At 38.3% G+C, this 18,749-nt stretch overlaps 1 protein-coding gene across 1 annotated transcript in view; it reads left to right on the plus strand.

Annotated features, from left to right (window-relative positions):
* The window catches only part of TRIO (trio Rho guanine nucleotide exchange factor), a 249,037-nt gene that overhangs the window by 54,270 nt on the left and 176,018 nt on the right, over positions 1-18,749 (plus strand). The window contains exon 2 of the mRNA XM_032710013.1: positions 15,812-15,886. Within this exon, the coding sequence (XP_032565904.1) occupies positions 15,812-15,886 (75 nt within the window). The remainder of the gene's footprint in view (positions 1-15,811; positions 15,887-18,749) is intronic.

Raw genomic sequence — 18,749 nt, forward strand, 5'->3', positions numbered from 1 at the left:
TAAGATGGAGAAACAGAAAACATAGCTATGGTGGGTGAATCTTGACAGTGCTTCTTGACAATGTGTCAAAGCAATTCTGTATTCTTTTACTCTCCAAATAGATGTGGGTAACACTTCATGTTTTAGCTTGATGTAAGTGATAATGGCAGCTATGGTATTAGGTGTCAATCAAAATAGTGTGCTTGTAATATTAGTCATCTGCTGAAGGGAGCACAAATGCAGATACTAAACTCATTATGAAGAAGGAATGCCTTTGGTGTGTTCAGGGTGAATAGCACTTCCAAGTAAACGAAGAAGATTCTAGAGATAAAGGATGTACACAGATAAGCTAATGGCTGCCTATGTCAAAATAACATTGCTCACCTGACAACTATTTGTTTAAAGATGATCTTGGAGCCAGTAGCAGCAGTTGTTTTCTTGCTCTAAAGCTGCTGTTCTGGAGCGTGAAAATTCAGAGGGATGGCATTGTAGCTGCCGGGTGTAATGTAGTAATTCTGGCTCTTGTAATTTGATCCATAATCTCCAGTGGCTTTTCAACAAGTGCTCTTGTCTGCTTTAGATTAATATTATTGTAATGCAGGGTTTCCATGATACTTCCCTTAAAAAGAAATACACATCTCTTCTTGTAAACAAGAAGGACCGCTTAAGATCTTTCCCAGTTGAAGACTCTAGTTGGCATATGACATACAGTTAACTTTGCTTGGGCATGCCCCACAGTATGTTAAAATTCAAGCCTGCAGTTGACCTGTTAACATGTGGTACCCTTGAACAGAAATATATGGGTGCAATTGGTTTATGTGGCTTAACATTTTCTACTTGTTTGATGGGCTGGAATTTCAGAACTGGGTCTGCTCCATGGTCAGTTACTAGAACCAGGTCTTAGTCTTAACCAATATGCTACTGTTCTACTATGCTTTATAAATGTGCAGAGGTACCAGGTATGTGTTGAGTGAGCAGATCATATTTTTTCTTTTTTTTTGATTGTCAGTTTAAGCATAAGGAACTTTTTTTCTAAGTCCACATTATGTGTATTTTTTACCATGTGATATATTGATTTTTGTTAATTATAGGTAGTCACTTTGTTGATATCTCTATATCTTCCTGTTGGAGGTGCACATACCCATGTGGATGGAGTGCCTTGATATTGACCAATATCTGCCAGTCAGTCTTCCCTTAAGGAAGACAAAGATGAATATTTCAGCCTACACTTTTTTAACAATAGAATGTGTAAAATCAGTTACAGATATTTGACTTAACATATATAGATCCATATGAACTCAGCTTGAACAAATGGTTGTTTTCTTTCACCTGTCTGTCCTGCTTTAGATTTGTGTTTGAAAGTTTGTGTACTGGCCTGCCTCGTGTGTTGGGTTGTATTTGTGAAAGTTTCTTCCTGATAAAGCATGGTAGTTTTCACAATCTTTCTTTTTTCTGAGATCATGAAGAAGTCTATTTTTCTTGAAATTTTCATTTCTTGCAGATGAAATGTCCATTTCAGTGGGGGGATCTCTATGATCTCTATTTGTTCAGTTTCGTTATTTTTAACCAGTTTGTCAATGGACAGCTATACTTGATAATCAGAATTTAATGCATGGGAGCCTTTGTTCAGACTACTGATGTGGTAGTGGTCAATCAAACTAAGAATCCCCATGGTAATTAATGTAAAACTCTGACTTAAGCTGGCACTGCCACCAAAAGGGAATGTTCACTGAATTATGCTCTTGACAGTGTGGTTGTGTGGAGCTTGGCAGAGCCCATTCCTTGGCTTTTGCAATGTGCCCGTGCGTGTGTGCACATGTTTATCCCCTCCAATCATTTCATGAGCTATCTGTAAGTGTTAGCGCCTATGTCTGTACCACAAAAATTAAAATAGCTTAGCTTCATAGTGGACTTCTGAGTTAGCACTTTGATAAAGGCTTAATGCTTAATAATGAATTACCTCCTTTTTTGGAAAACTATAAGTAACTACAAGTAACTTTCCTCTAAATCTTTACAATTAGTCCACTGGCTGCCAGTGTTTGTGTCCTGCCTACCCTAACTGTATCATACTGCATTAATATTTTTGATACAAGGAGTTACAGTGCCTAGTATAATTAAGCCTTTGATTCAGTGGTAATCAATTGGTAGGTGCTGATAGACTAACAGGTAGCAACACTGGGTTGAACTGGTGAAATTGAAGCAGACTGGAAAATTTTACTTCCTATCTGGAGACTCTGTAGCAATTCTTTCTTACTGTAACTAAGAGTGATTCAGTTATTTGGATATTTGAAAGCAAATATTTTGTAGAGGTAAGGGGCTATTGCTAAGAATCGTAAGCCATTTCAAACAGCTCAACAACAACAGCAGCAAAGGAAATCGTGATAAACTTGACTGTCACATTTAATTGGAAGTCTTTGTGAGAAATCAAATTTTTAAATACCAATGTCTTCAACATGGAATAGTATGGAATAATTGGAAAGGTTAAAAAAAAAGTCTGATAAGGTCAGGGAGCTTATATCCGTAGAAAGTCATTGAGCCAAAATCTTGAAGGATGACAGTTCAAAAAAATCTGAATGTAAGAACAGTCATTTGAAAAGTGATTTGAATGGCAATCAATTACCCAAAGAGGTCAAAAGCAAGCCTTCTGTAAGGATGGGATTATCTCACATCTGCCAGCAACAGGCGGATTTGGTAGGCAACTTAAGCTTCTGATATTGGCCCTGTCTGAGAAGCCTTTTGGACTCATTCAAGGTATTTTGTCATAAATCCAAATAAACTTTAGCTTTGTTGATTTTGATTCTTAAATGAACTTTCTTTATAAAACAAAGCTATCAAGAAGGCAAGTAGAGATGCTGGATTGTGGTGCTGTAGCTTAGATTCTTGGCATCGTCATGTGTATTATTATTTCAAGTGGAAGAGTAAGCCCTGTTAGTTCAGAATTTTTCTTTTTATGAGTGTCAAGTACCTCATATTTGCTTTCCTCAGACGTTGAAATGGTAGTACAATTTTTAGTCCACTTTGAAATCCAGGCATTTTTGTTGCTGCTAATAGTATTAGTGCTCTGACAGAAGTATATTCTGCTAGCTTGCTTTTACCTCCTTCTTTGAAGGGTTAGAAGCCATGGAGTTTGTGCTTGGTGCTCAGTTACTGAATTTGGAACTAAGTTGATGTTGGAAGTGTACTGATTTGAGATAACTGGGATAGATTTGTGTGCAATTGAGTTGTGTATGGTAATGGACTAAAGTACTTGCTTCTAAAGTATACTGAGTCAAAGCATCTACTAGAGGAAAGGGTCTTCAGACATCTCATATTGCTGTACATATAGTCCAGGTTCTGTTAAGTAACCTCTGAAGAGGACTAGTCCTCATGAAACATTTTGTGAAGAGGAAGGAGATAGTAGATAAAATACTCCATCGATTTTATTAGTCTTGTGGTCATATAGCGCCACTGAACTGACCTATCAGCAGCATGAACAAGGTTGATGCAATGGTAGTGAGGATAAAGTATATCAGGAAAACTGTATCCAGAAAGGACTTGGAAAGAATGTTCTTATATATGAAATGTATTGAGTTATACTGGTCATATACAGTTGTGCTGAGTTAGGGAAGCATAAAAAGGGAGGCTGTTAGATGTATCAGCTATGAAAACTTCTGGGGAAGCCTGTCATGGTATGCTTCAGTATACAATGTGTATACTTTCCCTTGTGTTGAGTCCAGAATACATTTATTATCTCTCTATATCAAAATGACTTGTGCTGCAAAAGGATGTGATACTACTTCCTATTCAAGCTTACAATAGCTGCGAGGCAAGAAAAAAAAGACTCTATAAACCTCTGACATTAGTTAATTTCTCAGGATTTTTTTTTGTTTTTCTTTTAAATAATAGTAGATATGAGAGTTTGGCAATGTGAATGGGATGTCAGAGTATTGGAGCTCAAAAGCAAATGAGAATGACTTATCTACAACAAAAGTGGTTCTATACCAAAAGCACTTTAGTAAAGAATGCTTCTTATTTAATAATTTGTAAAAATAAAAATATTTGCCTAACTAAATAATGTAGCAACTGCTGCTCTAGTAATGCCATAAACTTGTGTTTTAACCTGCTGAGAAGAATTGGGGGTGGAAATAATAAAATAAAGATGAAAACAGCCTAAGAGAAATCTAATTTCACATTTGTTACTATTCTACTCTACAGAAGCTGATATTTCTAATTAAGCTTGCTAGGTCACTTAGATGTACACCTATGGACTGCTAATTGGGTTTAGAATTTAAAATCTGCAGAGACAACTTCGCGAATCTTTAATCATGTCAGGAACAGAAGACATGAAGGCAGGGGCATTGTTAAAATCTTACCTAGTGCTTTTAAAATACATCGTAGACTTTTGAAGTAATGGATTCATATACATGCCAAATTACTTTGCTGCTTTTTAGTGCAATTAAAATGTTAGCTCCCATTGTTGTCTCAAAGAGCTTTTCCAGGAAATCATGTGTTTAGAATTTTGTGTAGAGTGAGTCAGTGTAGTAGAAGACCAGCGAACCCATTTAATTGAGCTTAAATTAGGCCAGTTTTGTGAACTTAATTAAAATATTGTAACTTCCAGTTCTTGAATCATTGTAGTTATCCTGATTTGCAGATGGTATCACATGGTATCTATACCATACTTCATAATGCCTGGTAAGTCTGAGCATGTTCTTTAAAGGCATGGATCAGAGGTGTTTGAACATGCCCACGTGATGAATGCCCTCTATTGAAATAAAATAATACGGAAAACATTTGCTGGTGGTGGCATTCTGCAGGTAGTGTTATGGAGGTGAATGGCTGAAGAATAAAGCTGATGTGTGAATACTTACTGTCTATGCTAAGAGAAAAGTAATCGCCTGCGCTTTCTTATTTAATGAGAGCAACCATCTCTATTTTAACACTGTATCTGTGTGTCAATATAAGTGGTGTTAAAATCTGAGCATGAAATAGTGGATTCTCACAATTATTAGGCTGCATTTGTTGTGCTGGCAAGTAGTAGGAAGTGGTAAGTTGCAGTCAAGTTTAAATAGCTTTTGTCTAGTTTGGTCTGTAAAATGAGCAAGATTTCACATGTGTTTTTTTGCTTGTTTTAAGTTGAAGGGGAACTTGATTTGCACACTTATGAGTATAATGCAGTACCTCTACTTTCAAGTAACAGTTGTTACCAAAGAAACACGACACTATTGTAATATATATCAATTGTTTGACTGTGCATGCAAATATTAAAGCTTTAGAAACGAACAGTTATCTGAATGTCTTTGGAACATTACGTCTATGGGTTTCTGTCCTAAATACCATTGGGAGCTGCTTGCTCTGTCTTGTCTGTCTTGGTACTGCATATGCTGCATATCCTTGATAAAAATGAATTTGAAGCTAATTTACTCATGACTTGAGGATCGGTGAGCTGATGAGAAATGCTGGTTTTGAGTGCTGAGTTTGGGAGTGTGCTTCTGACCAGAGCCGTGAAAGTGCACGTGCTGCATTTATAGTAACATGTAGCTGTTTGCAGAAATGGAAGAAAGTGAAGGCAAGTTGTTAATCTTGCTCTCATTACAGTAACATAGGAGCTGAGTAAATGGAGTTCACGAAGAACACCCAGCCTTGATTTAGGTTAAATTTGTGTACTTAAGTAGCTGTGTTAAATGTAGCTCTAATGAGATTCAGGCTGCTTGCCTTTGTCATCTGAAGGAGATAATCTGCTAGAACAAATTTGATAAATGAAGAATGAAATCTCCCTTTCTTAGTCACGACAACCTGCAAAATCCTTTCTGTTTATTCTTGAGTGAAATCCGTTCATAAAGCATAACGTGGTAAGGGTCTTTTTGTTTCTACTGAAATTTGCCAAAGGGATCAGGTGGGGAGCATTTTTGACAGGATGGGGAGAGAAAGGTTTACGTGACTCCAGATCGCTCGTATTTCTGCCTCCGTATGGTTTGGGGGATGGATCCGGGAATGCAGCATGTGGCTGCGCTCCTCCCGAGCTGAGCTGAGCGATGGCTCAGCCCTGCACAAAGCTGGTGATGTAATGTGTGCCGCTGCGAGTGCGGTGGGCATGTGGGAGCCATGCTGTCACCCGCTCGCATGCAGATCAAGCTGTGCTGCACCGCTTCCACACTGCCAAGCCCGCGTGTGGCTCACATTTGTCTCAGCAGAGCGATTGCTTGTTTGCTTTCTTTGCCTTGTATTGTCTTAAACAATTGTCTTGTATTTTTTGATTAGCGTGGCATGTGTGTTGAGAATACACACCTGCTAAGAGTAATTCAAGCTAGAATTTCTGACGTAATCCTTGAGCAAACGAGATGTGTGTTGGACACCCCTTTTGGTGTTTCGTGCTAATCTTGCTCTCTCTTTTAAAGGCAGGGAGGGAGGGAGAGACAGGTTGCTGTTAGCAACCGCTCACATATTAAAAGTGAAACACCCAAGCTTTAATTCCCCTGTTGACTCCTGATCGCTACTCTTTTTTTTCTTTTTTTTTTTTTTTTAAGAATTGGTTCATTCTAACCAGTAGCTTATGTTAATCAGTGTTTTAAGTAAAATTGGCTCAGTAAAGAGATAGAACAGGGAGATGCTCTGATGTAAAACTTTATTCTCTCCCTTCTAAATGCTTCTAACAGCCCCACATCTGAAATTAAGAGCTATATAAAAAAAGCTGTGTACGATTCTTTTGCTCTGGTGTTTGATTCAGTAGGACCCTGACAGTTTTTACAGTGCAAGATGAAGAAAAGTGTCTCCTCCTTCCTCCTCATATAGATCTTTTGTATGCGTACTGCAATGTAGCAGAGAGGCTTGGATTCATCCTAGATTTCCTGTATCTCAGTGCTTTTGGAGCTCAAACTCCTTATGGCTGCAAACTAATAAAATGGGAATTTGAAGGAAGGAGAGCTGTGCACAAATCAGGTTATTTGACATACATCTTGTTGCAAATGGCTAGTTTTTCCACAGAAGGAATATAAAATGTCCTGCAAAAAAAGGAAGGGAGGAGGGAGGAGGAATATTCAACAAAAAATGGTTGTTTAAGTACCAGTGTCTGAAAGTATGAACGTAACCAAGTCTAATTTTTGCATATGTATCTCCATAAGGTGACAAAAATGTTGTGAAAGTGTGTGCATATTTAAACAGAAAAAAGGGTTGAGAAAAGGAAAAAAAATATAACCATTAAATGCCAAATCTTGGGGTCTGTGAATGATAGAAAGCCAAAATGCAATACCTTGTGCTATAAAAAGGTTTTTTTATTGAAAAATATTCAGTCTGGGTTTGATTGATTTTGGGGCTAATGGAAATAGTTCTTCCTATTGTTGCTCAGGATAAAACAATGTAGGATGCTTTTCAAGATGTTTTCAGGTTGCTTATTTTTACTGCTCTTGCTGTAGTCTTCATCAATTTCACTGTGGAAAAAGATTTCTCCAGATGGTGATTTGGAACAAGAGCCAAAGGACATGATCTAAAACGTTATGTTCCAGCTGTTGCTGTGCACAATTTTGAAGCTACTGCCTTTTACTTCATCTGTGTTTTGAACAGAAAAATAAGTAAAATTGCTTACAGACCTCGTTAAAACAACTGGGTGTTAAACCATTCTTTTATAGGAGACTGGGTACCCTCCTGGTGAACTGACAGTGTAGGCCCCTAAGCCGTGAGTGTCTGTAGCAACAGTTTACAGGGAAAGTGTCTGACTGCAGTGAGAGCCGTGTGCTGCTGCTGTACACCACGACAAAAAGGTTTGCTACCTCAGCAGGGCAGTGAATTGAAGTATTGCAGCGCTTAGAGATGGATGAGCAGTTCCCACCAAAACAAATGAACTTCCAACAATGCTGGTAGGACAGCAGGAACAGACTGAACATCCTGAAGAGATAGAGAAATTTAATAACACAGTTGCCCTCATGTAAAAGCGGGAAACTTTTGAGATTTTGATGGTCTCATCTTAAGTTTCAATTGAAAAATGGACATTCGTACTTCTGTCTCACACATTTCATAGAATCAAAGGGTAATTCAGGTTGGAAAGGACCTTGGTACAAAATATGGATAGCTCTAAGGTTCTTGTTACCCACTTAAAAGGGAATCGCAGATTTTTAACAGTGATTTAGGATTTGGAGTTTTCTTCAACTTATGTTCTTAAGGCAGCTCTTCATCAAGTTTTGCAGTACACACCTGAGGTAGCTAGTTTCCACTAATTGCTGATTAATAAGTAATTAACTGAGCAATAGATGAGTATGTCAGCTTCCAAGAAAGGGATGGTCATTCAGTCAATGAATTTGACCTTGTTTGAGTAATTACTGTCAAGTACACTAGTAGTCTTCTTGTCCCACATCTCTCTGTATGACACTGTGCTCTTCCCATAATTTACAGACAGGAGAGATGTGTCCCGGTGTCAGAATAAACCAGGGAACTGGTAAAAATGGCAAGAGAGAACCTCAACACTTAGCCAAAATGCCAAAAGCTGAAAGTGGCTTAAAGAGCTAGTAACTCTCTAATGAATCTCGTTTTCTTATTTCAAGGCAGTTTCTCAGCTGTCTGCTTCTGTGAGGCCCTGATTGCCAAATGGTAGCACTGCATACAGGCTTGGTACTGATGTGTTACAATTCTCTGCAGCTTGTATGCAGAGTGTGTAAGTTGGAAAATGTAAGCTGGAAAAAAAAAGGGAAAAGGAGGGGCATTTCTGTGATATGTCGTGGTTAAAGTGAGGGTTTGAAGGCATGAAGTTTTCTGATGAGTGGGTCTTGAACCTGATCAGACCCGAAGGGAGTCAAAAGCTTTAGAATTACTTTAAATTCAGGACTAGGTTTTTACCATTAAATAAATACAGCAAATATTTTGCTGAAGTTCATGACTATGGCTGCTGGAACAACACTGAAATCACGCTGCTTTGGTTATATCCCTCTAAACTGTATCCTTGTTGGAGTCCCCTGGAGGTTTTAGAATCTGTACTGAGAAAAAGTGAATGAATAAATGATGAATGCCAAGGTTACTAATGTTGCCCAGTGACCTGTATGTCACTAAAAAACCCTGCTGATAGCTCCTCATTTTCTCTAAGAAGAAAGGTCTTAAAGATGCCATGACAGACATACTTAAAAGTTAGTGTTCCTGAGATGGTTTTGAAACTGGTCATCTGCAAGCTCACAAAGCTTCAGAGAAAGAATTGCAGTCTATGCCATAATTTTCCTGAGTTCTCTTGCTTTGTTGCAATGTGAACGATGGTGTGAGATTGCTGAGCAGCACTGAATATAGGCAATGTCTATAACGGGAAGTGATAACAGTGCAGTTGGTGAATTGACAGCTCTGATTGCACTATGAATCCTTTACTTGCATCCAAAAGTATGAATTTATAGTTAAGCCTACCATAAAATTGAAATTGGCATTTAAAATTCTTGAGTCAAAATCAAGGAAAGCTATCAGTAATCCCATACATGCACTAACTTTAGTTGCCTTTTGATTGCCTTTGCAATCCCTTTGGGTTATATTCTCATTTACTGCTGGTTTTTTTGCCATTTCCTGCTTATGAAAGTTCAGTTTTCTTTCTCACCTTTACCTCAGTAGTCTGATTTCATTTAAAAACCTAAAGACTTGTGGGGTTCAGCAATCATTGAATCTGATTGAAGGAAAGAATTTAATGGTTCTACTGACTTAATCTATACTGGTTTCTAAGTAGAACTTCACAGTAAGAATGTAAAAGGTTTTACAATGGCTGCCTGTAAATCTCCTCATATCTTGTTTAAAATTATTTTTCATCGAATAATACCTTATTTAGAAATTTACTCACCAACCAAGTTTTAAAACTTCTCTATATTAAAATGGGATAAGAGGAACCTGCTTTGTACTCTCTTTCTGGACACCTGAAAAACATGGGAGGTAGTGTATAAATTGACTTACAGCTGTGGTTTATCATTTGCAGTTGTTAACTGATAAGCAAAGTTGAATAAACCTACAGGTTTCTGGGACTTATCATGGTGCTAATAATGTCAAGGTCGTGGGTTTGATCACTGTACAGGCCATTAACTTAAGAGTTGAACTCGATGATCCTTGTGGGTCCCTTCCAATTAAGAATATTCTGTGATCTTGTAATATGGGGAATGAAAAAGAGCAAATAATGAAACCTTAGTCAGTCTAATACTGCACTAATTTTATTCAATTTGAGCTTCTTTATTCCTCCTTTTTTTCCCCCCTCCTCTGTTTACTTGATTAAAAAGCAGTTTCTCTTGAAATGTAGCTAGGATGGATTTACAAATAAAGGGAGGAATAGCTCAAATTTCAGTCATGTAGTTGATATAATTCATGCTGTGAAATAGGAAAAAAAGCTAAAGACAGCAACATCTTGGATTCTTTTTGCTTAAATGTTGATAGCTGCAGTTTTGAGATTTTCTATTCCAAGGTATCCTTAACACAAAAGGATTAGTGGATGCAAGGAATTGTGGAGAATGGTTTACAGTTGCTGCTACCTTAGCTGGATGAAGGACATGGCTGCTTGGCTGGGAAACAGTCTCTTCCACACCCATGGAAGTAGTTGTATCTCTCATCTTCTAGCAGATATTTCATTTCACTTAAGACTAACCTAAATCAGTCCAGTTATTACCTAGTAACAGGTAATCAGCACTTCTGAGTCCTGCTAGTGCAATTTCAATGTGAGTTTTCCTTCCTGTAGAATTTAGCATAGATTTTTGAGCAGAAGTCTATTGAAGCAGGTCCATTGAAATGAAGAGAGTACTCTATTGGAAAATAACTCACTGAAAGAGTTTTCTTTGATTCAGGATGGGATATCTGTCAAAGAAGAGGTGGGGGTCAGAAGTCTCATGCTGGAGTGAGCAGCCTGGTAGATAAGGTGCTTGCTTTCTGTTGGTGACATGACAGGGAGTCATTCTGAAGTACAAACAGAGGGTAAAGCATCTCTGGGTTGAGTCTGGCTTTTTTGGTTTGTGCTTGTTAAAAGGTCTTGTTTTTATTTTGCAAGATGAAAAGCAGTTGTGTTATTTAAGGTGTGAGTTTTCAGGGTGAGAGCATTCCCTTTTTTTTGTTCATGTTTTTCTCCAGCCATGTTTCAGAAAAATTTCAAGTCAGTTGTGTGTGACAGCAATGGATGAGTGCTTGGTCAACCTCTTTGCTAATAGGTGCTGCTCTTAGCCTCCATTTCTGAGTCTTTGTTGTCGTAATTTCTGTTTCCACGTTTTATGTTTGTTGCTGTAACTGAACAATGCGCATCACTGAAGACACCTCTGATATAAAGACTCCTGTGTTCTTGGGGCAGCAGCGCATCTTTGGGGAAGGGGTTTCCAACACTGATTCACATCACATTTCTGTAATCAAATTGTTACCTTAAAAGGCTTGAGGCAATTTTGTTTGCTTCATGTAATTGTGTGGCTGACTAGTTACTGATCATCGCAGTACGAGATGACAACAGAGTTACCTTGTTTTCTGCATCTGAAGGAAGCCTCAGTCTTAACGCTAATAGAGCGTTGTGTAAACTTCCACACAAGTACCCAGTGTGTTACAGCTCTAAAGGTGACTTTTTCATTGTATTTCAATACCTGTGGGAAGTTTCAGCAAGTTGGGTAACTGGAGAGCAGCGAAGTTACAGGAATGCTATGATTTCCAGGCAAAGATGACTCCTTTACACTGGGTTACTCTCTGGTTTCCTGGGCAGGTGGACATGCAGCTCTGCAGCCAGGTCTTCACCAGATTTGGGAACACTTGCAGCCCAAATGAGGGGAGTCTGCCCTGGCCATTTGGGTAAAGATCTCTTGGAAACCTCCTAGGTTTGATAACTCTATCCAAAAATGCTGTCTTTTCATGGATGTTTTAACTTATAAAATAATGTAATATATTATTTATAAAATAATATGTTGCGACAAAATAGCTTCATACAACATGAGAAAAAGCACAGACAGTTAAGTTTTTTACATTTGTCTAGTTGATGGTGTCTTCTGGCTTTGAACTTGTAGGGGCAGAGATGTGACGGTGTGTGTGTTTGTGGGGAAGACTTCCTAATTTTCTAACGTATACATCTGGATGAAGAGTTTAGATTACTTTGCTTGTTTCCTATTGGCATGTTTTAAATATCTTAAGTTGTGTGATAGAACATTTCAATAACTACTCTGTAATAAGACAGCTTTAGTAAAAGAGTATATAACTCACAGGATTGTGTAATTCTGTAATTCTTTGTAAGGGGTGGGGGGAACCTCTTAAATTGAAATGGGCTATGTAGTCGTGTGTTACTTAATCTGCTGAAATTGAATATTAATTAGCATAATTTGAGCATCCTCCCTCCTGACTGGTAGTTAGGGAAAAGAGTCTGTATGATGGGCAACAGAAGGGCATATACTACCTATTAAAAATGCAAAACTGTAAAATAAGTATTTCTTTAATAGGTGTTGAAAATATAAAGGATGATTTTCCCATATAAGACTGAAATTGTTTTTAAAAGATGTAGGATTTATTATTAGAAACAACATTTTTAAAATAAGAATGCCTCTTCAGGTAAACTGGATACCAAAAAGAACAGCATAAATATGTGCCATAGATGCACATACATTGTGCTTCCAAAAGAGAAGCATGTGCCACGGGAATGAAAACGCTCTGGAATTTCATACTTGCCCAGCTGCACCGTGCAGGCGTGGGTTGTACTTTTCCATGGAGCTGGCCACGGCGGGATTGGGTCTGCCAGCGACCCCTCTGCTCGCCCGTGGCTGCGGGTGGGTACCGAGGCTGCGGGCACTGCGGCGGCACCGCGGCGGCGGGAGCTGCAGCCGCCCGGCTCGGGAAGGATGACATCACCCCCAGGAACATGTGATGCAGCCGGCTGGCGCGGAGGATGCTGAGCTGTATAGGGAGAGATTGGTGCAGATATTTATGGCATTTCGTTTGAGTGTGGTAAATGCCTTTTAATTTTATTTTTTTTTTAAATTAAATCCTCATAATCGCAAATGTTTCGTGGAATAGAGGCTTTAAAAAGAGGGGGGAGGACAAACCCCAAGCCCTTAAGACCTGCTTGTATTGCTGGGTTTTTGTTTTATTATTGCTTCATTGGAGATAAAAATATGATACATTCCTGCTGTATTCACCCTCTTTGCTCCCTAGCATTCTTTCATCTGTTGTAATCCCCACAGTCTTTTCAGTTAAGCTTTAACACTGCAGAACTGGAATAAAAATAGACTGTTTAGAGCAGCAGGAATATGATAATCCAAGGCAGTCAGCCTTAAGGATATGCAGATGCAGAACATGAGCCAAGCACTAACGTATTTGCTAGGGTGTTTACCTTGAGCGGCCCCTTAATAGTCAGAGAAATGTTAGCTAAATGTTTCTTCCTTCTTACATGCCACAGGCAAAGTAAAACGTGCAGCTGCTGAGCATCATCCGAGGTGAAGTAGTTTAAGGGCTTAGAAATCTGAGCAAGCAATTGTGGTATCATCAGTGTCTTGGGTAATTTTGAGCTAAGAGAGACAGCAAAGTACAGCACTAGTTTCTGCATGCTTTTTAGGTGAGGAGAAAGTGTTTTCTACCTCTAAATTTACTGTAAAGAAAAGGAATTGCCATGGTTGATATGAAAGCTGAGCATGCTAAATTGGCATTAAGTTTATGGTGGGTAGCTCAAAGCACATTAAAAAAAATTGAACCCTGGAAGTGTGCCTTAGCAGTAAACTGAAACCCAAATATTTCAATGTATTTGCTGTCCTTTTAGATGATTAATTTAATCTTTTTCTTAAAGTCTTGTTTAGAACTTTGGTCCATAATAAGCAAAAACTTACTAGGATAAAACTAGTAGGCAGTTTTAGTAAAAAGCTGATAACTCAAAGCCATTACTCTGGAGGAGGAATAATGCTCGAGGTTCCTTTGGCTCTGTCTTAGACTCTTGAGAGCCTAAGTGGAAACATGAAAGTAATCCCTCCACTACTTTGCCAGTCTGGAGTTGCCGTGTAAATGCAAAATACTGTCCGTCGTGTAGAAACCCTCCGTGCTGCGTGGTTACCCAAGGAACTAGTTTTTCCTGGTCTAGCCTTTCTGAGAAAGTGTACTGAATTTTGGGTTTGTTTTTGGTTTATGGCGTTCATGAAAAAACACAGAACTAGCCAGGGAATTTCCATCTGGCTGGAAGTTGATATGTTTTGTTTTCTTTTGTTTGCATTCTGTGGGTGCTGAGACAATGTCGTGGTTGAACACTTCAGTTACAGTGAATTGGAGGGACCCGTTTTTGACAGACATTTGTCTGAATTTGTCCCCAGTCATGGGTAGGCCATAGTCTTTCACAGGCAGTCCTGTGTGCTGCTTCATGGTTCTTTCCTTTACGAAACTTCCTACCACCTAAAGTAAACCTCTCAGTGTAATTCTAGTCAGCTTACTTTTGCCACCACTAGGCTTTATGTGTTTTGAGGACAGTTCTTCAGGATCAACAGTGTCATTCAGTGTAGTTGATGACATGCAAACACTTGACTATCCATGTCCCTTGAGTGTTGTGTTTGGTGCATCCTGGGTCTGTTTTGAAGGGTAGTGCCCATAACCTATTGTGTTAGTGGCACAGAAGTCTCAATACTGCTATCTGGAGTAGAAAACCTGTTATGTAATTTACATATATGATGCCCTTAATTATAGATCTTATGTTACTTGATGACAACCATTTGCTACCTTCAGGTTTTAGCTCTGAAGTGCTCAGGTCTTTCATTTAAGCTCAGAACCTGAGACCTAAGGATATGAAAATTTGGATGTTTTTGAGGAGGAAGTGAAATGATGGCCTCCCTGCTGGGCATCAGTGGGGGTTTCTGCTGCCATCTCTAGAGACATAGGGGAAGAACAATTTATTTTAGAAAAGATTGCCACTTATGCACCAGAGCTTGCTCTTGAATGTTTCTCTGAAACTACAAATAATTAAAAAGCTTATTTTACTTTCCATACATCTCAAACTGTTGCCTTTAAGGAACACAACTATGGTGTCATAGAAAGCTATTTAAGCTGTCTTAAAAGCACTTCTGTGCTTCAACAGTGATAGAGAAGTAAAGTGCTTCCCACTTGCCCATCAGAGGTACTTTCTTCAGAAATAAGATTATTTTAAAAAAAAACATGAATCAAAACAGACCAGAAAGGGTCATACAGACAGTTAGTTGAAGATCTGTTGTATCACAGTTCTTGTAAGATGAACAAAATTGACCTAAACATGACCATTTCTGTGCTGTACAGGTCAATATGGAATATAAGGTTAAAAGATCTTCCTTATCAAAGAAGGAAGAACTTAGAATTTGGCCACAGAAACAGAGTAGTAGAAATAGGAAGTCAAGAGGAGGGACAAACTGTTGATGTGCTGCTTTACAAGATTGACTGTAATCACTCACCTTGGGGACAGTTTCAAACTCCATGTATGTGTAGAGTTAATGTGACAAAATGTGCTCTCACTTACAAAATGCTGTGCCTGTCAGGCAGCAGAAAAGAATTGTGCTTACAGAAGTGATTTAAAGAAAGTTGCATGTAAATAGCATCGGGGTTTTTTGGGGTGTGTTTTTGTGTGGTGTTTTTTGGGTGGTTGGGGATTTTTTGGTGTTTTTTTTTTTTTTGCTGGTTTGTTTGTTTGTTTGTTTAGATGGTTTTATTTGTTTGTCTGTGGTGTTGTGGGGTTTTGGTGGGTTGGGTTGGGGTTTTTTTTGCTGGTAATTCTTCTAAAGGTACATGGTCTTAATAACTTGATGCCCTCCTCCCAGACTTTTATTATAAGGTTATCTTAATTCCTGTAATCATAACATTCACAATATATTCCAAGGGTAAATGTTTTACAGTGCATTCATTAAATGTAGAAGCTGAGCTTGTCTGAATTTCTGACTAATCGTCTTTTCATTTTTTTCAGGGTTTCGCAAAAATGATGAAATGAAGGCTATGGAAGTATTGCCAATTTTAAAGGAAAAAGTTGCATACCTTTCAGGTACAGTTATTTTCTGTTGTAGAATATCCAACTGTGGTGTTAGTAGCATGTAAAATGGTATTTTAAATACTTTAATTCTTATTACAAAAATCACGGAGAGCTGGGTAGCACCTATTCCAGTTGGATATCCCAAACGTAACATAAGCATTTTCAAAGGATCTGTAATAAAGAAGGTGTATGTTTTGTTGAATGTGGAACATTGCTAGTTGTCATCCTGATCATGTCATATCCTGCATTCCCTCAGCCCTGCCTATCAAACAGCATTATTTGCAGCAACCTAGAACTTGTTGTGCCAATGTCATATTCTTTTTCTTATTTCTGCTTCTTCTGCTGGGGAGTTTTACAGAGTTGCCTTTGTTATTGGCCCATCTGAAGCATATTCTGGAGAAACACCTCCGTTGCAGAGGGGAACTTGCAGTGCCTGTTGGTTACTGAACAAGGAATAGCAGAGGATTTAAAAGTGGGGTTTATATGAGTTAGTATCATAATATAGTCTGTAAGTTGATAAGTAACTTTACTTGATGGAATGATGGCTGAGGTGCTTATTCTTGTGAACTGCATTTTGGTGTGGTTTTCTGGGATTAAACACCATCATCCCCTTGGCCATAATCTTAGTGTCAAACAATTTAGAGGACATTCTCATATTTGAAAAGGGTTTTTTCGATAAATAATTTGTCAAGAAAGACAAAAATAAAGCTCTTGTCTGTAAATATTAAAACACAAAAAATGATTCCTGAAATTGTTCTATTTAAGAGATTTGCTGTGCATGGATGCTGATGCTTGCAAGTACAGCATGTGATACAGAGTACTTTATCCTGTCCACTCTTGTGAATCAAGTAGAAGTCTAAAGCAAAAAAATGTGTGTGATTGTTTTGGTTTTTTTTGGTTTGGTTTTTTTTTTTTTTTTTCTTAAAAGTTCCTGGCAACTGTAGTGAATGTTATAACAGATTCCCCGGAGCTGATTTCTCTGGTATCATGGTAATTCACAATTCTGCAGATGAATTGTAGGGCTGGTGAAAGCTTTCTTAAAACTGTTTTTTCAGAGGGAAAGAAGATAAGAAAAGGGAGTTAAGCACAATTTTTCAATCCCTCATTACTCTTTTTTGGACCTTGTTTTGTAGTATTTAATGAAAATGAAGTCAGTTTCTATTAAAAACCCTCAGAATTTCCAGATTGTCCAGTACTTAGTTTAGAACCTTTAGAAGGGATCTGAAAAATGATTGTTGTTTTCTGATGTTAATTTCGAAGCAGATGGCATCTCGAAAGGCATTAATTCAGTGTAAGTGAAATGGGCCAAATGAAAGCTGAAGATAAGTTTAAGGGGAGATGATAGATTGTGAACCAGAGCAGATGAGGTATCGGCAGGAATAAATGGTTGCCAACTTGCCTGTGTGAAGGTAGCAACTTCTAATGGAAGAATAGAGCAAACAGCTGTGGGCAACAAGGCTGGCCAGAACTGATGTGCCAAAATCCATAGTTTCACATTTCCATTGCAAGTGAAACTCAAATGAAATGAGATACTTTAGTAGTGAAAATGATTTAAAATACTTCATGAACAACAACCCACAACAACGTTCTTCAGTGTGTTCCCCCCCTTCCCTTTCCCTCAACAAAAATATCACCACCACTAGGGCTTAACCGTTGTGGAACTAGAACTGTCAAGCTTTATACCTGGGAATGGAAAGGAAAGGAAGATTGTTGGTTTACTGATCCAGTTTTCACCTAATTGGGAAATAAACTGCTTTGAGTATTGGATGTCTTACCACCTGAAATGGTTACATCTCTAGGCTTTTCTGTGAAGTACAAATAGAGTCACAGATGAAATTTTTTTTGTTAAGTTTAAACTGAAGTTTGTCCAAGTACAGATACTCTTGCATCTCTACACATACTTAGATGAGGAGAGCATTTTCTTGCAAGGGGCAGTTATCTTGGTTTCATATGGAGAAATAACCTTTGATAACTTGTCTTGCCATAAAAGCCCACTGTTTAGCTTTACCCAAGTACTTTGAAACTAGGTAAAAAGGCATTTTCTTAAAATGCCTCCATCAGCCTGTTGAATTTTAGTGCCATTTGAAGACCGTTGACAATACTCCTATTAATGATGTGCACTAGACAGAAGTGATTCGTGTTAGATGACTCATGTGAGGTGATCAGGTATTCATGTGACACATTTTGGCCTAAACACAGAATATCTCAGTACTGGGGGGGGGGGGGGGGGGGTGTATAAAAGGAAAGGGGTAAAGTCTCACTGCTGAAAGTAGTAACTTAACGTATTTTTGTTAAACCAAGACTAATAGGGAATTGAGTTGGATAAAGGCTGTTGTGAGACAGGAAATTCCCACCTGATGCCTCATACGTTGTTGCTTTTAACTTTCCTGTTTGTCTATGACACAGGAGCATCAGGAACAAAGGAAATGAGAGTTATTTATTGGAAAAGGCCTAAGAGAGCTGTCAGTATAGCTGATGAAAAGACGCAAGTCTTAGGGACTTTTTTGCTTAATATTTGCAGTTTTGCTATCTGGTTTAAGACGAGATAAACAGTAAGTGAGAGAACAGTGAAAAGAGCAGTGAAGTTCTTTTCATCAAAAATCAAGGCTGTATTAATTTCTTCATTACACATCTAGACCTGAAATTCGTACAGCAGATTTTGTCTCCAATGTACAAAAACTTCAGGATGTTTTATCGGAAATTTAAGTACCATTTTTAAAAATGGGTTTTCTCTGTGATATATGTGGAGCTGGGAGCCAACTGAAGTGGTGTCCAGAATGACATAAAGAATAAGGGTTCCTTTCTTCTGCCATACTGAGAAAATTGCATGATGCAGGAGTTACAGTGTGGGAAAGACCCAGAGGACTGATCTGAG

This window comes from Chiroxiphia lanceolata, chromosome 1 (assembly GCF_009829145.1).
Source record: "Chiroxiphia lanceolata isolate bChiLan1 chromosome 1, bChiLan1.pri, whole genome shotgun sequence".
Taxonomy (NCBI): Eukaryota; Metazoa; Chordata; class Aves; order Passeriformes; family Pipridae; genus Chiroxiphia; species Chiroxiphia lanceolata.